The sequence below is a fragment of the Pleurodeles waltl genome, chromosome 11 (genome assembly GCF_031143425.1).
Source record: "Pleurodeles waltl isolate 20211129_DDA chromosome 11, aPleWal1.hap1.20221129, whole genome shotgun sequence".
In the NCBI taxonomy this organism is placed as follows: Eukaryota; Metazoa; Chordata; class Amphibia; order Caudata; family Salamandridae; genus Pleurodeles; species Pleurodeles waltl.
The window spans coordinates 28,766,567-28,793,255 of record NC_090450.1 but is presented as its reverse complement, the minus strand read 5'-3'; the positions used below and the strand labels follow the sequence as shown (position 1 = coordinate 28,793,255).

Here is a 26,689-nt window from a genome sequence, read left to right as displayed (position 1 = left end):
TATCACCAACCGCCAGGGTTGTAATGATCCCCTGTATGGTTTCTATCAACTGAGTTCTTTTGGCTCCATTAGTCAAATACTTCCCCAACAACCCACACAGTAGATACCATCAGAAGAAGGGCATTACACAGCTCACTCTTCTTAGGGTGGATGGGGAATTGTATTTTTTTTCTGTCCACCACCACCAGAAAAATCCTGGCAGTGAGAACCAAAGTTAAAAAAGTTGATTCCTACGGTGTGGGGGTCATTAGTTTTGTGTTTTCCAAAACCAACTGACATTTTAAGAGTTACTGAAAAAAAACCTACAAGTCTGGGGTCAAATCAAATGACAGTCCTCCACCAAATCTTTTGAACCTTGAAGGCAACAACTGTTACAGTGGTTCTCTACATGGTACAGAGATGTCTGCTGGTCTAGTAGCTAGCTATTATTTGATGGACACTAGTCAGTCAGGATGGCAGAGGTAATGTCTTCCGGCACCGAGCTGGATAGGGTACCATCTATTAAACCTTAATTGAACCCCATATATCTAGGAAAGGTGATCAATCACTTGTACTTCTCCACAAAGAAGGGCTCTCCTATAGTTTGTGTGTAGCTACTCTAAAGTTCAATAGGTAGCAAACAAGAAGTATTGTCAACCCTTAAGAGAGTTGTAAATGTCTGATCCTTTTGTCCTTATACTTGTTGAATGCTTTTGCTTGTTTTTAAATTCATATAACATGATCAAATAAATCACTTCTTTGTATAATTGGAGCTCGATTAAAGAAAGAAGAAATGAAGAACCTGGCTTAATAAAATCAATACAACTGGCAAAACTGACAGATGGCTGTGGGGCAAGCGAGAAACTTCAAATCCTGTGACTACTATTGGAGGATAAGTAATCCAAAAATAGGTGAATACATGCCCGAGGTTTAAACTGCAATACTCTGAGCAGTCCTAAGAAGGGATTATCAGGTTCTGTGGAGAACTCGCCATCACAAAGAGATACATATCCTGTTATCAATGTGACACGAGTCAAAACATTTAAATGGTGCAGGGCCGTTCCACCCAGGGGCAGCAGCCTCTTGAGTGACTGATGGAGGGATTTTTGGTCCAGACATTTGCTAACATTTCTCTCAACCATTAGGTGGGTGAGGGCAAGGTGTCTATAGCTTGAGCCTAAAAACAGAAGTGTCAGGGTGTATTTCAGATCTAAGAAACAATAAGAAGGAGAATAGAGACATTGGGAGGAGGAATTTAGCTTTGGGACAAATCATGGGTCTCTTTGGAAGGTATGAGGTGTCTATAGCTTAAGCCTAGAAACTGAAGAGTCATGGAGTACTTCAGATCTAAGAAACAACAAAAGGAGAATAGAGACATTGGGAGGGGGAATTTAGCTTTTGGACAATGCATAGTTCTCCTTGGGAGGTATGAGGTGTGTATAGCTTGAGCCTAGAAACTGAAGAATCAGGGGGTACTTCAGATCTAAGAAACAACAAGAAGGAGAATAGAGACATTGGGAGAAGGACTTTAGCTTTGGACAAATCATGGGCCTGTTTGGGATGAAAGCATACCCCCCAAAGTAGGAGATCGAATGTAATGAGGATTAGTGAGAAGTAATTGAATCACTCAAAATCAGGAGGCATGAGACTGTGGCAACTAGAAGGTTCTCACCTTGTATGTCTGGTTTTGTCACCATATGAAGGAATGCCCATCGTAGGGTAGTTGATGTGGTCTCAATTCCAGCGGCAAACATTTCAATTGAAAGGCGCACCATGTTTTCATAGTCAAAAGTAGAATTGGCATCACCAGTATCCTGGATGAGATGATAAGAAGCAAGTTTAGCTGTTGAATGCATTCAAAATAACACTATTGTGGTAATGAAGCAGTACTGATTCATTCAGCATGAAAAATGATGAAGATGCTAATTAATCTTATTAATGGAATGTGAATTGAACTGAAACCTTCTGCATTCAATTAATGTTCATAAGCATAAGATGTAGTACTGAAAACAGATACACAATATTCTCTATTTTATTGCTCTTTCGCCTTTTAGAGAACTACATATAAAATAGCAGCACACACCTTAAATGAAAAATAAATGCAAGGTTAAAAAATTTTGGGAAATTTACTTTTTAGGTTTTGTAAAATGCGACCACTGCCGATGCATGTGTGTAACCAGAGAGTCTCCAAACTGAATTCTGGTTTGTGCAGGTACCATGTGTTCTTACAGGTCCCAGCCTTTGACAACAAGTGCTGTGACTGTACAAGCTATTTAAATCTGTATTATAGACAGTATTACATAGGCTGTTGCAAAATGGAGAAAACTTGGGCTCCATAAAGAGCTCCCTATTATCTCAGAAGGGAGATATCAGGGCATGAATTAACAATGCAGTGTCTCCGCATGAAATATTGGGGATTACATATTATTTTCCCCAGAAGGTGTACTTCCATGAGGAAACTGGCAGCCCAGTTACAAATCTGCATATTTCTACCCATCTAAGGTAAATAACAGGTCCAAACCTGCAAATATTTACTCCTGCTTGAAACAGGCGGTAAAGGGTTTTATTCCCCTAGGTACTGGAGAACTTTACATGAGCACCATTATATTAGACAAGTACACATGCATTTTGTGTATCTCATTCTTAGGCACAGGGAGATTAAGTGATATACCCACAATCACAGAATGTTGTTCCGAGGCCTAGACGTGAACCTGGTTCCCCAGTTGTGAAGTCGACATCTCTGTTCCTTACACCGGTGGTGTACCAAAGTCCCCTGCAGCCTCCGCGCGGTGCGGGGGGGCTTGCAAGATCCAGGGGACCCCCTCAGCACAGTACTCTGAGCAAGGGCATTCAGAGGGAGTGGCCTCCTCAAAGTACTTCACAGGGTGGCCCCCTCAAGTGTCGTTACACCACTGCCTTACACCGTACACACACACATGGGCCTTTTACGTTTCTCTGTGTGGGTGAACAGGGGCAAGATGGTGCAAGGTAAAAATGATTATTTTACTTCAGCTGGAGGAGAAGCTACTCTGACAGCTGAAGAATGCAGACTGAGAGCAACTTCTATCATAATCAGCTGCAGTGCCTATCAGTTGACTGATTGCTCCAGTGCTACAGCTCCTTGCTCGGGCACATTACCAGTGCAATGGTTTCAAGGTCAAAGAAGCAGAAGAGGAATTATTGAAAAGAGCAGACATGCGGCAAGCTCCCTCCTAAGTCCTGCACACTGGCTAAATGCCCTGCCCATCAGTTTAGAGTTGTTATCAGTAAGAGGCCTGTTATGCTCTGATTACTTACTGGTAATCCCCATTACTCTTAGTCCTACTCATCCTCGACCCAGTCCGGACATCATGAGGCATACCAAAGCAAACACCAGAAGAAGACCTTGGTGTAGGCCTGGAGGTAAGGAAGCACACACCACACAGCCAAATGAATGCAGTGAATTTAATGAAGACACAAAAACCGTCAGAGTGAAGTATTCCCTGCAACAGCCTGCAGAACACCATGACCAAAATTCCTAGCAGCCTACTGGGCACAGATCAGATGATAATGCCTGATAAAAGTAGAGTCTGAAGCCCAGGTCCCGGCCTGACAGATCTATGCCAAACAGACTCCCTGAAAAGCAGCCTATGACGTCGAGAGACCCATAGTGGACTGTGCCTGGATGGACATCAGGGAAGGCAACCCTGCACCTTGATGAGCCAGGGAAATTGTCTCCTTAAATCAGCAGCAGAGTGTCAATTCAGGGGCTGCCTTACCCTGCCCTACAACCTGAAAAGTCAAAAACAGACTGTTGGCAGTCCACAAAGGAGCAGTGCATTCCACATAGATAGAAAGGGCATGCTTAACATCCAAAGTGTGAAGAATAACTTTGTCTGGAGGAGAAGGAGAACAACTAAAGGTAGGAAGCACCAGTTCCTGAGTAGAATGAAAGTGGGAAGCAACATTAGGAAGGAACGCCGTATCCAGGTAGAGGACAGCAGCAACCTTTAGAAAACAGAGAAAAGGAGGGGAACACCACAGAACCACCAACTCCTCCTTACAAGACAGAAACTTCAAATCCGCAGAGGACAGAGGCTCAAAAGGAGCAGACTGAAGTGCACAGAAGACTACAGAAAGGTCCGAGGAGGAACAGATGACCTGACTACAGGTGCAGAAAGGAAAAATCTCCAAAATAACTTAGACACCAAAGTGAAAGCTGTAGAGGACCAGGAAGAAGGGTCCCGAAATGCCCGGATAGCATCCCATTGGCTCTTCAAGATTGAAAGGGCATAACCTTTTCCAAACCAATCCACAAAAAAATGGAGAACAGTAGGAACTGGACAGGCAAAAGGAGAAATTTGTGAAGGGTACACCAAGAAGCAAAGTGAGCTCAATGTTTAGAATAGGAGAGAGAGTACACCATCTCTTAGGACCTTGCACCAACGAAACAAGAGCAGGCAATCCATCTCTCAGAAACACTCTCCGTTCAGCATCCAGACTGCAAGTGTCAGTAAGGCCTGGAGAGGGGGACCCAAGAAGAACCCAAGGAGAAAAAACAGCCAGGCTCTGCAGCAACGGAAACCAGTACCTGCGGGGCCAATAAGGAAGGACAGGCACCACCCAAGCACCCTCCAGTCAGACCTTCAGTACAAAGGATTGGGCAAGGAGAAAAGGTGGAAAGGCATACAGGAGACCCTGAGGCCACGGAATTGACAATGCATCCATCTCCCAGGCACCTTCCTCAGGGCTCCTGGAGCAGAGCAGAGCTAGAAGGGAGTTCCCCTTGGAGGCAAACAGATCCAGGCAGGGATCACCAAACCATCTGCAAATCATGCGAAACACCAGAGAGAGCCTCAAGTCCAAGGAAGAGGGGAACTTCCGACTCAGACAGTCTGCCACCACATTGTCCGCCCCTTGGATGTGCTGAGCATGAAGGGACTGAAGAGGATGCTCCACCCATTTCACAATAGAGAAGGCCGCCAGACTGAGAGATTGACTGTGCATATGGCCCTGATGGTTGAAGTAGGCCACAGTCACAATGTTGTCTGACCAAACCAACACATTGCAACCCAACAGGCAAGACTGAAAATTACACAGGGCTCTGTCCACCGCTGACAACTCCCCCAAATTGGACGAATGATGTGCTTCCGAAGGAAGCCACTTCTCCTGCACCCCCAGAGGGTCCGGAGTAACTCCCAAGCCCATGAGGCACGCATCCCTCACCAAATTCACAAGAGGAGAGGGATGCATCCACCCCCCTTTGCGAGATTTGAGGAGTCTAATCACCACATCAGACTGGGAGCCACCACAGGGGACACCAGGATCAACTGGGAGAGGTTCAATACAGACAGGGACACAAACTTGCAAAGATGCCATAGCAACAGCCTCAGATGAATATGAGCCCAAGGGACAGTGAAGACCTCCACCGCCATATTACCCTGCACCTCCATCTACAGGCCCAAAGGGGCGGAAGACAGAACAAGGATCCATAACTTGAGAATCTGCGACTGAGGGAGAAATACCTTGTCCCGATCCGTGTTGAACTGTGCTCCAATAAACAACTTCCTGTTTCTGGCTGGAGATTGTATTTGGGAAGATTCAGAAGGAAACCATGGTTATTTAGTGTATACATGGTATGCTCCAGATGCATACGCATCACCGGTATGGAGGGTGCCTGAAGGAGCCAGTCATCTAGGTTAGGAAATATGGATATCCCTTGAAGATGGAGATAAGCCACCAGAGGGGCCTTAACCTTCATAAACACCCTAGGGGAAGACCAAAGGGCAGGACACAAAACTGCTGATGGTTACCCGTCACAGCGCAATATTCACAATACCAGAACAACAGGGGCATGAAAGTAGGCATCCTGGGGATCCATTGTGGCCATGACAGCACCCTTCTAAATAAATGGAATAATACACTGCAGAGTCTCCATTTTGAAAGGAATTTTTCTCAAAAAAGAGCTCAGGCCCTTCAGATTGATCATGATCCTGAAACCATCCCATCACATTCGGCATCTGAAAAATGATGGAATACACTCCAGACCCCTTCTGAAGAGGGAGATCAGACACAATGCCCCCTGTTCTATGAGAGTTTGGAAACCCGACAACAAGGCCTGCCACTTCACTGGCTCCTGTGGGACAGCGGTTTCCACAGTGCCCGGGGGTTCCAGACAGGAAATTAACTTGATTGGATAGCCTACTTGCTATTTGCGATGTGGTAGGGCGCCAATTGTCCAGAACCCATCACAGCCTTTGCTTGAACACAGAGGGAACCTCATGAGGGATGTTGGCAGCATAGTCCGGACTGCTGAAAGTCAGTGCCGGGATCAGAGTGAGACTTATCCTGTAAACCTTTAGGTTGGTGCCCTGCCACTGCAGACTGTCGGCATGAAGGCTGGCGAAAGGACCAGGAGGAAGACCACCCCCCATATGGCAGTCTGGGCTACTGAGCCCTCCGGAATGACAAAGAATTATTTTGCTCCTTAAACACCCAATGCAACTTCTCCTCCAACTCGTGCCCAAACAGCCTTGATCCAGTAAAAGGCAGACAGTTGACCATGGAGCGTTGTGCAGCATCGATTTTCTAACCCTTCAAATATAGGTTATGACGGGCCACCACTGAAGCACCCGAGGAAAGTGCGAAGGCCCTCATAGCAATATCAAACAGAAACTCAGCCTGCTGCGCCATAGAATCCAGAAGATTGTTACTGGAGCCCCCTTCCTGCATGGTGGAAAACAGGGTTTTGAAGTCAGACAAGAGAGAACAGGACACATGAGCTCCATACACACCAGCCCATAATGCGAGTTGAGCCCTTGCATAAGCTTTTTTCACGGAAGAGTCCACTTTCTTGTCTGCCTCATCCTTCAGGATATTCTCCTCTGCCATGGATTACCTACCTACCAGACTGGCCACCACAGAATCCACGTGAACAGAGTCAGGTAATTGCACATACGTGTCCTCGAAGGGGTACAGCTTGTACATGAAACATGGCAAAGCAATACGGTCAGGATCCTACCATTCCGGCAACAAGACATCCATGACAGACTGATGAATTGAAAGGGCCACACTAGGCAGTTTCTTAAACTGAGGCAACACTGAGTCCTGAGAAGAACCAGACACAGTGTCCTCAGGAAAATCCACATTCACATGTACATGGCCCAGTAAGGCAGGCAGCAGGTCACTGGAAATATACTTCCCCCTATGTTCAGCGAGGGAAAGGAGTCATCAGAGGAAGAGGAACTGGAAATATCGGAGTATAAGTCCTGTGTCTGAAAAGACTGGGAACTTGACTTTTCCATCCTCAAGGAAGACAAGGTTTCCATAATTAATTGCCTCAACTTCTCCTCCTTAGCCTCACTCGACTTCATGGGGGGGAGGAAGCAGACACCCCGTTGCTCCAGAAGAAGATGAATCAGAGGAGGTGGGAGAGCAATCCCTCTTCTTAAATGTATGCTTCCCTATTACAACCAGGAGCAACACAAACCAAACAACACACAGGAATGTGTACAAAAACTGCCCCAAGCACAATCCTTTTAAATAGAGCAGATGAGTCAACAACAGTGAACAACTGAGGCCATTTAAGGACCCCAAACACACCTGGAGCTGAGTCACAGCATGCAGCGTGAGGGCCTGTCACTTTAACTTCCACCACACAACCAAGAATACAGAAGTTCACCACCTCCCAAGGATGCGTCACGTTGCTGCGCAAGAACAGAGGCACAGCCCCAGCTGTGCACACAGACATCATGAGCTCCCGCAGCAGCCCCTGATGAATGTTCAGTCTGTCTGTGGCATTGCGCTTGCATCCCAGGACTAATGCCATGACAAAGGTGAAGGAGTATCCAAATCCTGCATCTTGCCATGGGAACCCAGCACAAACCACCAGCAGCACGGAAGAGAAGGCCGGCACTACACCCCAACGCACCCCACGGGATGCAGAGCCCCAGTCAAACTCTTAAGGGTGGAAACAGAGAAGCGCACAGGCACTGGCGAGCGTCATCCGTCCGCAGTAATAGAACGACTGGCTCAGGTACATAAGCAGGCATCAACAACGCCGGAGGGCAACACCAAGCTCCTGCTGCAATGGGCAAAACACCCCCAGCAGGAACCCAGAGACTCTGTCTCAAACGGCACCCAGACATATCTACAGGACAAAACAGGAGGCCCATCACAGTCCCACCATCACAGGCCACTCCCACAAAGGCTACAGGGTCCCCTAGAGCCCAGCAAAGGGGAACCTCTGCAACACGATGGAGGCGAAAGCCCGGCAGTCACCTCAGAGTCACCTGTAAGCACCTATCACGGACAGGAAAAAAAACAGGAAGTCCTCCTATTGGTTGGTGGTTATCTGCCTGACCTGGAGGGTGTTTCCTATTTTGTTTCCTGTCTGGATATGGGATAACCTCATGAAGTCAGGACTGGGTCGAGGACAAGGAAGGTAGAGGTAATGCACCTGACTCATCATCAGTGTTTCCTGTATAGTACATATTGGGGAGGTCTGCAAATTAATTTGAATTACATATTTTTGAGAAGTCTGAGACTTCGCTACCTAATGACTGGACTAGCTGTGCACTGAAAGAGGTGTAATGGTGCAACATCCTGAGTCCTACCTTGCTAAGGATAATCTTCATTTTCTTTGTCCTTTAATGTATTTTCTTGGAACCCTCACTGGGTTACACACCTTGCATCCCAAGCTTGTGGCCCCAGCTCCGGCCACTTGCTCAGTCAATGAGCCAGTGAGACCATATGTAGTCCTGCAGCACAACTAGTAAGGGTGCGTGTGGAAGAATAGAAAGTTTGTGGTTACGAAATGTTTCCACATTCCACCCAAGAGCAGTGTTCAATATCTTGACCTTACAGCACTAGAGTAGGAATGCAGGCTTCTTACTACGCCTGGGTGAAATTTTAAGTTAGCTGCCAAAATTGACAAAATACCCAAATGTCATACCTCATCAGTCATCAAAGTTCTCCAAATTTTACATTAAATATAACTTTTTTGTGTTTGAGCGTGCATCCTTCATGAAAACGTTTTGTGAAATACTAGCAGGAGACTTGTTCACATGCAAAATTTTAATCTCATTTTCTGGTCAATTCAATGTCTTTTTCTGCTCAGTGCCTTTATCCTCAAATATTTTTTTAAGTGAGATGCCCATTTGAGTTAAAAAACATGACATGGGATACTGCCGAGCCACATTTCACTACAAAAGAGTAACTTTGCAAAATCTTCAAGAAATTTCCCGGAAGACCAAAATATTCAAATTCACACACACCCAAGGTCTGACTACATGCCAGGTTAAGTGTATAGCGCTAATAGTCCTTAAATAAAATGCACTGTCCTTAAAGCCTCTTTATTTCACAGTTTTTCCCCAACTATAGCTATTTGTTCCTGTCTAATCAGACTCACCCCAATGCCCACTAACACATCACAGATTTAACCTTTAAATGCTATCTGTTTCTGCCTAGAGTTACTTCTTGCATTGTACTGTATTGAAGTGCAGCACTTATATAGTGCTTACCCCCCCTACATGGAGTGCTGAAGTGCTTGCCTACATGAGTAGCAGTGTTTGGTTGGAAGTGTGCTATCTTTATTTTGATCCTGTTTTGGGAAGTGTTTCCATGTTGTATGTGAGGACCACTGAGGTGCAGTTATGGTGTTATGAGATTCAGCTCTTAGCAGTGTGCTGGATGAAGAAGTGTAATAGGCAGGATGCAGTTTACGGTTTGTAGTAAGCTGGCAGCTTTGAGCAGCCACGTGGATCACTTTTTAGTATTTCTTATGTTCATTGTCCGCTTAGCTGGTTACTGTACAGGGCTGTCCAATCTGAGGTATTTTGTTTAACTGTTTATCATACTGAGCAGGCACAGGTTAAAGGAAGAAGTGGTGGAGAGATCTGCCGAGATGGCCTTTGTTAATGTCAACCTAAATGGGATAGTCATTAGAAGATGCCCGAAGACTCTGGACCTGCAGTATTAGACTAAATTAGAGTCCTCCATTGGCCGGCAGTATGTGGCAGGTCTCTTCAGTTATTCTTTGCCTGTTCAGCTGGTGATGGGTGGTTTACTGGTGTGGGTGTGTATAGTACAGGTTGATGGTTATGACCCTTAGCAGTTTTCTCTTAAGTGTGCGTGTAAGAGTGTCAGGTAGTAAAAGAGAATTCTTATGCAGCCTGTATGATCTAAAATCGATTGTTTGACTGCCGAGTGTTATGGTATTAGTTTTATTGTAAGTTATATATCTATATTGTATTGCAATTGCACTTATATAGCACTTACTACTCCTGACAAGGCACTATTGAGCTTTTATGCTGGGTAGCATGCTCCAAGTCTAAAGGTTATACATATTTTTTTTGTTGGGGGGGGGGGAGTTATTGGTGGTTGTTGGGATAGTGTGGTGCTCTACAGGAACCATTCCATGACCTTTCTCCAGTTTCTATGTGGTAGATTACGTTAATTGGAGTTAGGTGTGATCTTTAGTGGGAGCCGAGGATAGTGAATTTATGCATTCGTTGTCAGTATTAATTGATGAGCTACACTAGATTAGTTTGCACCATATGACTTTTAAAGAAGAGGTTGTGATCCTTGAAATAAGCTGTGGACAATTTGCAGAGATACATTAGTAAGGATTAAGGCAAACATGCATGTGCTTTACGATAGACTGTGCTCGTAAAGTGAGGGCATGCAGAGAATGGAAAGGAAGGAGAGTCATTTGAAAAAATAAGCACTGCAAAGCCAATAGGTTTCGCCCATGTGAATTCAGTTGGCTTTGTCAAAGGTTTTTACATATTGCAGATCAGTTGAGCTGCTGTGCAACATGCCGTAAAGTTAAAAAAAAAAAGCGCTATGACACAGACAATGCTGGGAGCGTCATTGAGCTTTTTAAAAAATGTTAAGCCTTGTTGCACAGCAGCTCAACTGCATTGACAAAGCCAATACATTTAGCAAAGGCAAAATCTACTTGCTTTGCCAATGCTTGTAAAGTTACAAAGAAAACACATGTCATATTCTACACAGAATTCAGGACTGATTCCTAAAAGTTACCTTTTTAATCACTCCTTCATTTTGGACACCATGATTTTTTAATATAAAATAAAGTTATTTTTGTTCTTTGCAGACAAAATATTTATGTTTGCAAGCACGTGTTACTTTTCACATGCACAAAAGCACCGCATGCAACTGTAACACACAAATTTATTGAACAGAAAAATATTTCTCTATTAATGCATTTGTAGTGAGACTTCTGAGGGAAAGATACAATTTTTTCTTTCACAGATCTCATTATTTGATAGAAACACTTTCATCAGTTAGTTCAAGATTGTAATAATTAGCAACTTCATAGTACTTGTTTGTGCTCGCACAAATGTTCAACCTGTAGTCCTGAATTTACAAATAACAAATAATTCTTTGTGCTATTTTGTACTTAATTTGCATTGTGCCACTTTGTAAATATGGCACGTGGAAAATGCCACTTTAGCTCCAGCTTAGCATTAAAAAAATGACACTATGGCAGTGCTAAAGTGACTATAGGGGCTCTTAAATATGCCCCTAAGTATTCATTCAGGTCATCTGATTCAAAATCAGGAACTTCTGGGAGGTGATCAACATTTGTTGCCCCTCAGGACCTAGACAATGAAGAAGAAGAGAACTTTTCCTTTCTGAACTTAGGGATGTCCCACACACTTTTCTGTACCTTTCAAATACATTATTCCAAGTTTGCCACTTCATGGGTGGTGTCCCTTGACTATTGAGGAAATGGGTGGACGTGTAACATTCTGCGTTTTTGTTATAATTAGACAAACGCCGTAAAATATATAAAACTCAATACCAATAACTTGTGGAACATTTTTCATTGTGTCTCTCTCCTCAAACATGAGCTTCCCCCAAGCAAAGAACAAATTAGGAATTAAAGATAGGGAGGGGAAGAGGCTTAAGTTTAAAGAAAGTTTAATCGACGTTCACATACAAACTTCACTAGTCTCACCAGCTCCGGCAGGGTGAATCCTCAGTTCCTCTGTAGCTGCACAGCCAAACAGTGACTGCCAAATGCCTCAGAAAGTTTCTCCCAGGTACGTTGAGATCTTCCTCATCTTGCCAACTACACCAGTGTAACATTGGGTAATAACTGTTCGCCAAGATATAAGGATGTTGTTCAAGTAGTAGGATTTTTTCTTAAAGGAATACTTCATCCACAAATCTCCTAGCATTCCCTGAGCAACTGTCACTGTCTTTGCAACCCTCAACAGAACCCTTGTCTGGCTTGGCTGATGACATACATAGAATTCTATCATTACACACCTACTCAGCTACCAAAGTAGCCCAGTATGGTTTTTACTTCGTAGGGTAGCCAATGGTATTAAAAAGGTGTGACGTATCAGGGAATAAGTACCCCAACCCCACTATGGGGTCAACATGTTTCTGCACACCATTAATCAGGACAGGTGTCCTTGCCATCAGCTGTAGTTCAGAGGTTCCCTTGTTACCCAAAATTGAGGGTCATCTTGGCCCCATATAGATGGTGATCTGTAGAAAGATCTGCTATCCACTGGACAAGCACCAATCCCCTGAAGGCTTGCATGCACACTCCATTAGAGATAAAGCTGTGACCACTATTTTATCCAGCAGTGGTTCGTTCCTGGACATCTGTCAGGCAGCAACATGGACTTCCTTGCACACATTCACAAAATACTTGTACCTGGACAGTCAAGCCCATCGGGACGGGAACTTTGCACACTCAGCCCTGCAGCACTTTCTCGTATAAAATTGTTCTGCAGACCCTCCTCTTGGAAAGGTATTGTAAGGTACAAAATCTGGGGCTAGAAGTCTCTATCAAATGAACAAGTTACTTACCTTCGGTAACACTTTATCTCCTAGAGGCTCTATCTAGTCACGGATTTCTTACCAACCTACCCATCTTCCCGACTTTGTGAATGGATTTCTAGGGACAGGGTTTTTCCCCTTTCAGGGCTCTATTTTTCCACACCAGTGGTCAGTGTTTTTCATGGCTCCGCACTACTGGCGTGGAAAGTCATGAAAAAAGCTGACATCGCCCTGGGGTGGTGCCTACATGGGCAATTCGCATGTCACTTCCAGCGCAGATGCCGACACACAGAGCTGAGCAACGCCACCCCCCGCATGCAAATGTAATGCTCAAGAAAAATTTCAGTATCTAGTCAGAACCTGGAGATAATTTTACGTTCATGAATCTGCAGCAAGATAGAGTCACTACCAGACAAAGCTTTACCGAAGTTAACTAACTTATTCATTAATGTTGTTGCACTTAAAACAATTTATTCATGATGTTTAGAAGTGTGTTTAGTAATGTAGTTTATTTATGCCATATGTTCGTAAATATGCCAATTAGATTAAGATGGTTGAAGTTTCTTACTCCTGCTCATTTCCCCCTCACAATCAATGCCCCCCCGTGTGTTCCCTCCACTAAGTTTCCGCGGAGCACAGCCACTGTAATGCAACTTTTATTTTTCATTAGAGAGAAAGTATTGTGAATGAAACTTTCCCTGGTGTTCAATAATTATCCTTCTATAGGCCACTTCCGCTGGAGGTTCTGATGCAGACTTGCTAGCCCACTAATGTATAAGTCTTTGTTTGAGAATGTTTCATTTTGTTCTTTAGATCTCCGTGTTGTTGTTGCGGAGGAAGCTAATGGAAGGATTCCTCTACCTTACAACTGAGTTAATGTTGTAAGACTGTAAATGAAATCCCTGCTTCTGATTTGTCCAATATGTGCTAGCAATAGCCAAGCCATGTTGAATCTGCAGTTTTGCTAATTTTTTATATGTAAAACGTGTACACAAAACCCTGGTTTGGAGTTAAGCGGGAATTACTTTATTTTTCCTACAGAGACTCTGGTTTATTTGAGATTTTTCTTTCCCTTTGAGATGCTATCAGTAATCCTTATGAATGTGATCTTTAGATTTTGGAGAAAGGGTATTGCTTATTAAGATTAAAAAAAAATCAGATTTCTGTTTTTGTATTCTGTATCTCAGGTTTCCCATCATTTAACCCCTTTCTCTGTATGGCCTGTTTTGAGACTTTTGCAATAAAACTCCTTACCTTTCTATTGGTGCAGAACTCAGTTGTTAAATGATCCCAGTCTCTGTTTTATTTTACTTTACTAAATTGCTAAACTGTGGGTTTGATGTTGTGAAAGGTGAAGACTATTATTGCAAGATCAAGGGTGCTGGACACAAACCGCCACAGCAAAATTTTGAGATGGTCAAAATATTGGGGTTCAGTGAATTATTGGGGTTCAGCTTTCCACATGCACTGAGGTCTCTCTGACTCCCTCTGAAAAACCCTGACGGACTTTTTAATGTATGCTGCATATCCTGCTCCAGCCAAGGAGTCTCCTCCAGACCCGGAGTCGTGCAGAGAGCCCTTGGCTCCTGTGGTTGCTGTGACTGCCACTGCCTCACCTGCAGCCTTAGTGCTGAATAGAAACACACAAACAATAATTTTTAGAGCAGATATTTTAATAGCCATCTTCGCTTTATAGATAAAGCACTAATAAATGGTTTTCTGACACCATCCCCATTAGTTGCTGCAGTCATCGTTACTATAATTCCTGCATCTAAGCGCTTTAGTGTATAATATATATTATCAGGCATTCATTCACTCATTCCTTCACACACAGCAAATACAGTCTTGGCTTCCACTAAACATTTTATTTGTTTGGAAAAGCACAACAGTCACCAGAAGCAACTTCGGCACTATTTTTCAAGTGATTAAGACTGGTTCCAGGGATCAGTGCTCCCTAATTTCTATTTAAAGCCTTTCACAAACAGATCAATGTTTTCTCCACCGTGGGGCCAACCAGACGTGGAAATCAGCAAAATAGAGGTGGGGTGGGCGCTAGATTCCACTTTGCCGCTGTTATGCATTTAATGTGAAGTTCTGGACAAATTGAGGCAACACCGAGTGGTGGAGTTTTTTCTTGCACGTGGCTTGCCAACAGTAAATTGCCAAGAGAGAGCTGGCGTTCCTTAGCCTGATTTTTGGGAGACAGGGGGGCACCGGCAAGATTTTGTACTGTCTGTGCAACTCCATGGAATCTCATGCAGTTTTCATGAATCTCTGCAGAAATCTGCAGAGTGAAACTCCATGAGCTCCGTCAAGCCCTAATATAGAGAGCAAAGTTAAATGATCTTACTAGCTAGTTTGATGGCTCTTTGAAGTCTCCTTGGTTTAACTCAGTGGGCCATATGTACGAACACTTTTCCTATAGACACAGAATGGGTAAAAACCTTTGCAACATCTGGCCCCGTGTTCTTTCTTGGTCCGACATGAAATGTCACAATACAGTGCCCTTGCTGTCTTCCTCTACATAATGAAGCCTCATCATTGCGTCAATGGCACCTCAAGAAGTGGCTAGATGGGGACTGCTCACTATGGGCCAGATGTAGCAAAGGGTTTTACCCATTTTGTGTCTATGGGAAAATGTGTTCGTACACATGGCCCTATCTCTGTTAAATGTATCAGAATGCGACACAGAACTGCACTGTGCCAGTTACATTAATGCGTCCAACTTTTTTCTCTGCAAAGCAGTGCTTCTTTGCTTATAATGTTCAAATATGACTTTGAGTGTGAGTATACATACAAGTGCATCTCAATACACATATATGCATGTACAGAGATATATACACATATTCATATTCAAATATAAAGATCTAAGCAGGTAACGTAATTTAAAGAGGACAGCAAATATAGACATCAAACAAACTTTGATGTATGATTATTTAAAACCATTACAAAATATTTAGAATTATATCAAGCATCAAATTTGAGTTATTGAAATTACCCTTGGAACATGCAATCAGTTAAAATTGATTTGCTGTGCTAAAATTAAAATGTCCCAGTTCCACTTGCTAGTCTCGTGTATTTAGCCGCAAAACCCTTGTAGCAGCATAGAGTATGGGCCAGAGATCCCTACATATATATGCTATATATACACGTATATATATATATATATATATGTGTATATATATATATATATATATATATATATATATACATATATATATATATATATATATATAGAGAGAGAGAGAGAGAGAGATAAACACCAGCACACACATACATTGACTTCTTTAGCTGGCTCTGCAAGCTTTTATCTAAGGCCAAATATGTGCTCCCTCCAGCCCCACTTCCAGTGAAGCCACCACTGAGGCCTGGAATAAGGCATACATGATTACCCTGGACATCTGGCTCAGGTAGAAATCGACGAGGTCCTGAGGCTCCTCTGAAATTCCACATTCTTTGTGACTTTCAATCTCCCTCTTCACAAATCTCAGCAAAAAATTGTCACTCTCAATAAAATGCTGCAGAGGTCCTGGAAGATGCTGCATCAGCCACGGGAAAGCATTGAAGAGCTGGAAAAAGAAGCATTGATTCGAATAGTGAGTACAGTAGCTCTAACGTTGCCTGTTGTCTCAGATCTCCAAAACAGCACAAGGTATACTTGAAATTGTCAATTCTACTGAAGAAAACAAACCAGGGTGGGTATGTGCTTCTCTGTGCACCTGGCACAGTTTGAATATCACATCAGAGGTCTCATGTCCCATTTATGTAAAACAATATCCAACAGCAGCAAATCTGTCATCAGAAAAGGTTAGGCTCATATGTGTGGTGAGGTGGGATCATTTTCTCTCTGCACTGCCCCATGGAATTGGCCATGCCTATACAATTTACATTTGTAAGTTGGAAAGGGTGTGAGAAAGTTGCCTCTTTCTAGCATGGTTATCCCAATTTGTGGCCTTTTTGACAGTGTCTGTCAGTGTGTTTTTACTGTCTCACTGGGATCCTGCTAGCCAGGACCTCAGTGCTCATAGTTTGAGACCTATTTGTCAGTGTGTTTTTACTGTCTCACTGGGATCCTGCTAGTCAGGACCCCAGTGCCCATAGTTTGTGGCCTACGTGTGTTGACAGTATACTTGATTGTGTCACTGGAGTTCTGCTAACTAGAACTCCAGTGCTTATGCTCTCTCTGTGTACCGAATTTGGCACTACAGTTTAGTGACTTCATATAGCAATTCAAATTGGCACACTGGTCACCCTTCCGAAGTCCCTAGTATATGGTACCTAGGTACCCAGGGTATTGGATTTCCAGGAGATCCTTATGGGCTGCAGCATTTCTTTTGCCACCTATAAGGAGCTCATACAAACACACATTCAGGACTGCCACTGCAGCCTGAGTGAACTAGTGCACACACTATTTCACAGCCATTTCTCACTGCACCAGGTAACTTATAAGTCACCTATATGTCTAACCTTCAGTTACTGAAGGCTAGGTGCAAAGTTACTATGTGTGAGGGCATCCTTGCACTAGCAAAGATGACGTTGTCCAGGGCCAAATCCCCAGACTTTGTGAGTGCGGAGACACCATTATAAGCAAGCACTACAAATATGCCAATAGATATATGTAGCTTCACAATGGTAACTCAGAATATGGCCATGTGAGGTGTCTAAGACTGTGAAATTGAATCCCCAATTCAAATCTGGTATTTGGGGGCCAATGCCATGCACCCTGGGGGCTCCGCCATGGACCCACAGTACTGCCAAACCAGCTCTCTGAGGTTTGCACTGTAGCCCCAGCTGCTGCCACCTCACAGACAGGTTTCTGCCCTCCTGGGGCTTGAGCATCTCAATCCCAGGAAGGCAGAACAATGCATTTCCTATAGGAGAGGGGTGTTACACCCTCTCCCATTGGAAATAGGTGTTGCAGGCATGGGAGGGGTATCCTTCCAGAGCCTCTGGAAATGCTTAGAAGGGCACAAATGGTGCCCTCCTTTCATAATCCAGTCTACACCGATTCAGGGACCCCCAGTCCCTGCTCTTGCGTGAAACTGGACAAAGGAAAGGGGAGTGACCACTCCCCTGTCCATCACCACCCCAGGGGTGGTGCCCAGAGCTCCTCTAGAGTTTCCCTGGCATTAGCCATCTTGGATTCCAAGGTGTGGGGACCCTCTGAGTGGCCAGTGCCAGCAGGTGACATCGGAGACCCCTCCTGATAGGTGCATACATGGGTAAGTAGCCAATCCCCCTCTCAGGGCTAATTAGGGTCTCTCGTCTGGGTGTTTCCTCAGATTCAGTTTGCAAGACTCCACCAGGACTCCTCTGTATCTTCTGCTTCACTTCTGACCTTCGAATAAACTGCAGACTAAACCAGGAACCGTTGTAACTGCAACAAAGTATCCAGGAAGGCTACTGGGACCTACAACTTCAGCTTCAGCCAGCAACTGCAACAGTTTGCAAGTTGTGCTCGCTCTGAGGACTACCTGTTCTCACCCTGCACCAGAATAACCAAAGGAATCTCCCGTGGAGTAATGGAGTACATTCCCTGCTTCAGCAGGCACCTCTCTGCGATGACGACCGGTACTCTGGGGACTTGTCTCCTGTCGACGAGAGTGATCCCTGGAACACAGGTGGTGGACCAAAGTGATTCTGACTATCCAAAGGTCCAGCTGCCCAAATTTGGTGGAGGTAAGAGCTTGCCTCCCCGTGACAGATAGTACCCCTGCACATCTCATCTTCTTCAGCTCCTTGGGCTTCTGTGCACTTCTTCCAAAGGTTCTTCGTGCACAGCATAGCCCAGGTCCCCAGCACTCAATCCTGCGATGCACAGCTCTCTGAGTTGTTCACCGGCAACATGGGATTCTCTTGTGTAGTGCTGCGATGACCGCACTTTGCAACTCCTTTGTCCCTGTGTCCTGGGACTCCCGTGGGTGCTGCCTGATCTTCTGAGGGCTCTCTGGAGTGCTGAGAGCCCCTCTTTCTCCTCAGTCCAAGTTGAGACCCCCCGGTCTCTCCTGGATCCGGGCAGCTCCTCTTTGACTCAAAACGCGTTATTATGTGAACCAAGGTTTGTTGGTGGAATCCAGTGACACATACAGCCTCCATCCAACAACTCGACGTGGGACATCTCTTGCACCAAGCAGGAACCCGCAGCTATCTTCTTTGGTGCATTTCTGTCCTTTTCTTCCAACCGGAGAATCCACTTTTGCACCTTCTTCAAGGTGGGCAGGGACTCCTGTTTACTTACCTGATTTTGGTAATTAGTGTATATGTTGTGTATAATATTTACCTCCAGAAGGAGTATTGCCTCTAAGATATTTTTGGCCTTGTGTCACTAAAATAAAGTACCTTTATTTTTGGTAACACTGAGTATTGTATTGTATTGTGTATAAGTACTGTGTGTCTATAGTGGTATTGCAAGAGCTTTGCATGTCTCCTACTTCAGCCTTGGCTGCTCTGCTACAGCTACCCCTAGACAGCCTAAGCTGCTAGATACTGCCTACATTTCACTAATATGGGATAACTGGACACGATATAAGGTGTAAGTACCTTAGGTACCCACTAATAACCGGGCCAGACTCCTACAAAGGGGGTCTGACATGTTAAACCACCTGAGCAGTGGTGTGCTTAAACATGCTCTGGAGTGGGGCAGGGTACTATATCCCAAGTGAGCCTGTAGATATAATTTAAGCCACATTACACTGAGTTATGGTATGTCAATTTTATTTCTTGAGTGCATGAATGTTATAACTTCTTCATGCTTACTTTGGACATATGGCACAATGAAGAAGATTCACTTATCCAGTTCTTACAGATTAAACAGCCAATGCACCAATTATGAACATTTGAGCCCTCACAATGCAGCCCTGTGCACCTGTTTTAAAGACTTTGGGGCATATTTACAAGCTCCTTGTGCCGCGGGTGTGTAATTTTGTTCGACTATCTGATGGTGCAGATTGCAGACCCGTATCTACAAGGCCACACAAAGCCACTTTGCGTGGATGTTCATAGTGTTCTATGCTGTAAGACAGTGCAGCACAAGTCACTGCATTGCATTACACTGCTTCAGGGGAGCATTCCATAGGCTTTGCAGTGGGTTTTCCCACCCAACTCCCGTGGGTTTTGACACATTCACAGATTTACAAGGCAAGGAAATGCGTCAAAATCTTACACCACCCCACGATCAAGCGCAACATTGTGAAATTTCATTATTTCTCTTTGTTTTTTCCTCTTTCTATATGTGCTGCATTCTGAAGCACACATAATAAAATGCCTCCATGCATTTTTTTGTGCAGAAAGCTGTCCCTCCATGTACAAAAACAATCCTGCATGCAATGCAAGCACCCTTGCACCACGGTGCAAGGATGCCTGCATTGGCACTAGGCAGCAAATTGTTTGCCAGCACAGGTGGAAAGGACAGAAATGCACCGTATTTCAGAAATAAGGTGAATTTCTGCCATTTCCCTGTGGCACAGAGCAACACGGCAAGTTCACTTGCTGTACTGCCCTGCACCACTTCTATGTAAAAATGCCCCTTTAAATCATCTAAAGCCCATGCACTTCATTTGTAAATTCTTCCAGTTAGTGCTTGAGCTGCTGAGTACTGGTCGAAAGTAGGGATAGACACCCACTTCTCCAAGTTTCCAAACTGTGCTGTCTTCCAGTTTTATCCTATAATGGATAATTTCCAAGTTAAGTGTATGCACCTCAGAGAATGAAATGTCTCTACACAAACATTGATGAAGCCCTTAGAGTTTGCCTTTTGATTGTGGTATCCCACCTTTTGCCTTTGCCAGTGCTTTTAGATAACACTGTTCTTCACTGGCAAAAACAGTAAGGGACAGCACTGGAAAAAAACCGAGATAATATATATGTGTGCATGTTTATCATGCAGCTCTGGACAAATGATCCATACATGTGCATATATCATGAGGTGGATGATGCGGAGGTCAATTTGTACTTTGTTTTCATTTATTGTTCTAAAATGTTGGACACCCATCCTGTACCAGTAAATTGAAAAAATATAAAAAGTGCACAAAGCACTCCATGCAGTAGTTGTGAGCATTTTCACAGAAGACACCCCTTTAAACCACCTCCTAAATAAATATTTCCTCTGTCCCCTTTAACTATGAAAGGGTAATACAGCTAATACTCATCCTGTTGTTTTTAGATCTCAACTCTAGACGGTGCGCAATCGCTGTCTCAATTCAGAGACATGCTGAATCTACATTGTGGGCTTCAATCTACCCACAGCCTTCCCATTTGCTGGCACAATTGTCTTTCAATTTTGCAGAATCCCCAATCCTGAAGGGCATGCATACATCATATCTTTACCAGTGCTTAACACTCCTCAAGAGCTCCAGCCAACTACTGTTAAGGTATGCAGAGCCCATGTTTTTATTTGTTGTTTGGAACTACTTCTTGATTTTGTTTTTAATGATCGACCGTTCCCACTGCACATTAGGAGTGTTATTGTTCCTGCCACTCAATTTTTATATGGCTGCTTTCTTTTCCATTCCTCTCTGCCTGTTTTCAGCTTGTTTCGTGCCTTCTGTTTGTGCCCATCTGCTTGTTTCTTGATTTCTATTTCAACTTTTATGCTCCTTTTGTGCCCTATGTTTCTGCCTTTATGCTCATTTCTTAACCTCTGCTTGTGCCTTTCTGCTTGTTTCTTCACATCTGTTTGTGCCTGTGTGATTGTTTCTTGACTTCTGTTTGTGCCTTTCTGCTCATTTCTTGACTTGCGTTTGCCCCTTTCTACTCATTTTATGCTAATTTCTTGACCTCTGTTTCTACCTTCATGTTTGTTTCTTGCCCACTGTTTCTGCCTTTATGCCAGTTTTATGCTTGTTATGTGCCCTCTCTTTCTACATTTCTGCTCATTTCTTAACCTCTGTTTGTGCCTTTCTGCTTGTTTACTGGCTTCTGTTTGAGCATATATGCTCATTGAATGCTCATTTCTTGACTGTTTCTGCTCTTTTATTTACCTCTGTTTCTGCATTAATGCTCATTTTTTTGTCCTCTGTTTCTGCCTTTCTGCCTGTTTTCAGCTTGTTTCTTGCCTTCTGTTTCCGCCTATCTGCTTGTTTCTTGATTTCTGTTTCTGCCTTTATACTCATTTTATGCTCCTTTTGTGACCTCTGATTGTGCCTTTGTGGTCATTTCATGAACTCTACTTGTGCCTTTCTGCTTGTTTCTTCACCTCTGTTTCTGCCTTTCTGATTCTTTCTTGACTTCTGTTTGTGCATCTGTTTATTTCTTGACTTCTGTTTGTGCCTTTCTGCTCATTTTCTGCTCATTTATTGACCTCTGTTTCTGCACTTATGCTTAATTCTTGCCCTCTGTTTCTGCCTTTATGCTCATTTTATACTCATTATAAGTCCTCTGTTTCTGCATTTCTGCTCTTTTCTTAACCTCTGTTTGTGCCTTTTTGCTTGTTTCCTGGCTTCTGCTTGTGCCCTTATGCTCATTTTATGCTAATTTCTTGACCTCTTTCTGACTTTCTGCATTTTTATTGACCTCTGTTTCTGCATTAATGTTCGTTTTATGCTCGTTTTTTGTCCTCTGTTTCTGCCTTTCTGATCATTTCTTGACTTCTGTTTGTGCATTTCTGTTTATTTCTTGACTTCTGTTTGTGCCTTTCTTCTCATTTTATGCTCATTTATTGACCTCTGTTTCAGCATTTATGCTTGATTCTTGCCCACTGTTTCTGCCTTTATGCTCATTTTATACTCATTATAAGTCCTCTGTATCTGCATTTCTGCTCTTTTCTTAACCTCTGTCTGTGCCTTTTTGCTTGTTTCCTGGCTTCTGCTTGTGCCTTTATGCTCATTTTATGTTCGTTTTTTGACCTCTTTCTGACTTTCTGCTTTTTTATTGACCTCTGTTTCTGCATTAATGCTCGTTTTATGCTCGTTTTTTGTCCTCTGTTTCTGCCTTTCTGATCATTTCTTGACTTCTGTTGTGACTTTCTTCTCATTTCTTGACCTCTGTTTGTCTGTTTCTGCTCATTTAATGCTTGTTTCTTGCCCCCGTTTCTGCCTTTCTGCTCATTTCTTGATCTCTGTATCTGCCTTTCTGCTCGTTTCTTGCCCTCTGTTCTTCTCTTTTCTTGCCCTCTGTTTCTGCCTTTCTATTCATTTTATGCTTGTTTCCTGCCCTTTGTTTCTGCCTTTCTGCTCTTATCTTGCCCTCTGTTCCTGCATTTCTACTTGTTTCTTGCACTCTGTGTCTCTGTGTCTTTCTACTGGTTTCTTGCCCTTGGGTTGGGCCTTTCTGCTTGTTTCTTGCCCTCGGTGTGCCTTTCTGCTCGGTAGATTGGTTCTGGGTCCCGTTTACCTGTGCCGGTTGGAGGTTTATGGATTCTCCATTGAGTAAAAATTTAAATTCCTCATCAAATGGGCTACATTTTGTTAAAAGTGCTTGGTTTTTTCAATGATCTATTATCCATTTCTTTGACTCTGTGTACTACGGTCTCTGGTTAGAAATCAGTCATAGTTGCCCACTCCCATATTTTTAAATCACAGGTTGGACATGACTCAGCAAATAAAAGAGGCTACTGGAGCTGCTCTCTGTAATGCCTGCTATTTTCGACCTCTTTTTCTTTGTTTTAGGGGGATTTACATAACAGAAATATTATTGCATCACTTACTTGTGTTTTCTCATGAGTAAGCGATAAATGTGTATTATAGTCAAGCTAACTAATTTAAGTACTTTTTACTTCAAGTCCTTCAGGGAGTTATATATAGCACCTTTTTCTTTCTGAAGGGGTGCATGGGGAAGCATAGCAAAAACCGAAAATACCTCTCACCTTCCTCTAGGGGAAGGGGACCTTGTGATCCTATGAAAGGCCATCTTAAGAAATGATCCTATGCTGAGGTTCACAATACTTCTGAAAAACAGCTTCAGATGATTATAAACTCCACCTTGGAAGCTTTTAACAAATAACAGAGGGGTTAAGAGGGTGGCCTCTGTCTTCTGAGAGTGATTCCTCACAGCTTCCCACTCTTGGTCATCCCCCAGCTAAGATACAGTTGCATTTGAGACAGGAGCCCCAAGTGAAAATAATTGAAATGACTAATTTCATATATCTCCAGCAACCTGCAATTTTCTGTAGATGAAGATCACCCTCCTACAAGTGATATTTGTTTCAGACTGTTTAATAGCCATTTTACCAAGGTTCCTGGTGAATTCAGCTGGTCAATGGCTTCTAAAGAGGGATTGGAGGGATCCAGAGAAGGCTTTGATTCCAGGGTTTTTAGGATGACTTTAGCCTCTGGGTTATAGGGGAGAGGGTGGTGCTTCCTCACTTTCCAATGTGATGGACCAATCAGCCAAATTTAGAGGACGTAACGATTCCAGACCCAGTAGATTGATGGGTAGAATCCTCTTCAAAGAGAACATGCTCAGGTTTGAGTCTGAGCTTAAGGACAGGTATATATTCTGCCAGGGTAAGATATATATCCCATTTATTGGCAGGCATTGAAGCTCAGGCTAATTTTCTTTTCCCCATTACCTTCCATAATCTAATAGCAGTGGCAAGGAGATAGCTGTATTTAGAGAGTTTGAAGACTTACTCTTCACAGAAAATGTGTCCATTAATGATGCCTTTTTGAAGAGATTTACATCTTGGGAAATAGCTGGAGAGGGTTAGCCGTAAGACATTTAAGAGTAGAAAGAATACTCCCCACTCAAGTTTATATTAAAGACTTTTTCTCCAGAGAGAAGAAATTTGATCCCACTTTTACTAAGAGTCGACTTGAGTCTAATTCCTCAGGGAAACTGGGTGGGAAACTGGTTTACTTCCTCAGCACATGGCAGGAATCTGTTCAATGAGAAATGGGTTCATCAGGGTGTAGTATATTCCTAGCACTCTCTCCAAAGGATTGTTTTTGTTTGGTGCCTCTACCTTTAATTTAAGAGAAGAGAAAGGCATTAAAGGAGAACATTTCATCATGGTCAGAAAAGGGGCATATTTCCAGTTCCATCTTGTGGCAGGGGTCAGGGTTCTAATTCCTAGTTCCTAGTGAAGAAATAATCAGGGGATTGCCACCTAATTATAGACTTAATAATCTGAACGTTTCCCTAAAACCAATTAATTTCAAAATGAATTCCCTGCAACAATATGTCAAAATGAATTCTCTGGTTCATCCAGGAGGTGTTGTAGTACCTCTGGAACTTCCAGATGATTTTTTGCATATTTCCATTTCTGTAGACATAAAATGTTGCTCAGGTTTGCAGTGGGCTGTGCACACTGGCAATTTCAAGTCCTGCCATTTGGATTAAAAACTTCTCCAAGAGTGTTCACCAAGGTCTTAACCCCATTAATTGCCATTCAGCATGCAAAAAAATGCAGGTTGATCTGTATCTAGACAATATCCTCATAGTCTCCACAGAAGTTACTCTAGGATATAACACAGGTGGTGCAGGCTTTGAGGGCTTTTGGTTTTCTTCTCAACCTCAAGAAGTCAAATCTCAAACCCTTGTAGAGTCTGGTTTACATAGGAGCCTGGTTCTAAAAGGATGTGGGCCTTGTATGTCGTTCTATGGAGAGGAGAGTCAAATTGATTCAGAGTTTGCTGGCATTTCTAAATATAGATCAGGCATCAGCAAGGGATTTCCAATTTCCTTTGAGTACAAGGAGGAAGTGTAGGTGTTGCTTCATATAGTTTCTACAGTTAAAATTATGCATATTTCTTCTGCTAGTCAGGAAGCTAAGAATGTTGATTCTGTGTTGCTTTCTTATAAGCGGCCTCTTTGATTGTGGTTCCTTTGTCTTGTTGACATTTGGAGCCTCTAATATTCCATATTCTTTAACGTTGTCTTCAAATCTCCAACAATTTAGATCTCCTTATTCCAGTGACACAAACTCTGAGAAAACAGCTTTATTGGTGGCTGGAATCTTGCAACCTGGAGAGGGGGTTCTCTTTCTTCACATCTACCAGTAGTAATAACAACAAGCGCTAGCAGCAGAACTTGGGGAGCAGTTCAAGATTCAGTCACTGCCCAGGGTCTTTGACAAGTTCACAAAATAAGTCATTCATCGAACTGGAGGGAGCTCAGAGCAGTCTGAAAGGCCCTTCCGAAATTTCATTTCAAGCAGTGCTTAATCTTAATTTGTGCTTGTTGTTTTTGGTGCTGAGCACCGGCCCTTATTTTTGAATGCTGGTGTTTATTTTTCTACCTCAAGCATTTACTGCGAGCAAAAGACACATATGGGAAAGTGGGATGAAGAGAAAAACGAAAAGGCGTCACAATGGGAGAAAGCTGCAAAAGTGAACTGAAGGGGCAGGGAGGGGCTTTTAAAGGACTGAAGAGGCCCAAAGTGGCTTCAGGATTACGCTGCCTCAGTTTTCCATGTTCCCACATTTAATTGCAGCAGCCGCATGTTTAAGAGGAAGGCTTTTTAGGCACTGGCACGTTTTTATTTACAAATTAAGCACTGATTTCAAGATCCTACCTTTGAAAATGGTGGTGAAGACAGACAATATAGTAGCAGTGTCATATTTGAACAGACATTTCAGAACAGTTTCTCCCTCCCCAAATCATTTACTCCTAAGGATAATAGACTAAAATCTGTTGCCCCTAAGACTGATTCATATTCAGGACAAGGGCAGCAAAATAGTGGACACCTTGAGCCAGCTGTTTCTTTCCTCAAAGAATTTAAAAATTACAAGGATAGTGTTTCAAATTATTTGTCAAAAGCACAGCACTCTCAGAATAGATCTGTTTGTAGATCATCACCATGTCCTTATCCCCCACTTTTCTGAATATTTATCATGCAACAGAGGTGGATGTGTTGACATCTAGTTGGCCGAGCAATCTCCTGTATACCTTTCCACGATTCCACTCATCCTTCGCCTTCTGTCGAGAATTTAGAAGGGCGGGCAGAGGTGTAATTTTGCTTTCCCTTTCCATATCC

General features: G+C 43.3%; 1 protein-coding gene across 2 annotated transcripts in view; it reads right to left on the bottom strand.

The window, feature by feature from the left end:
• LOC138265292 (cytochrome P450 2J2-like) overlaps window positions 1–26,689 on the bottom strand; it is a 177,360-nt gene that overhangs the window by 67,978 nt on the left and 82,693 nt on the right. For both annotated transcript variants that reach the window (XM_069212897.1, XM_069212898.1), the window contains exons 5-6: window positions 16,170–16,346; window positions 1,652–1,793 (exon numbers count right to left, since the gene is read on the bottom strand). In XM_069212897.1, coding sequence (XP_069068998.1) covers window positions 1,652–1,793; window positions 16,170–16,346 — 319 coding nt within the window. The remainder of the gene's footprint in view (window positions 1–1,651; window positions 1,794–16,169; window positions 16,347–26,689) is intronic.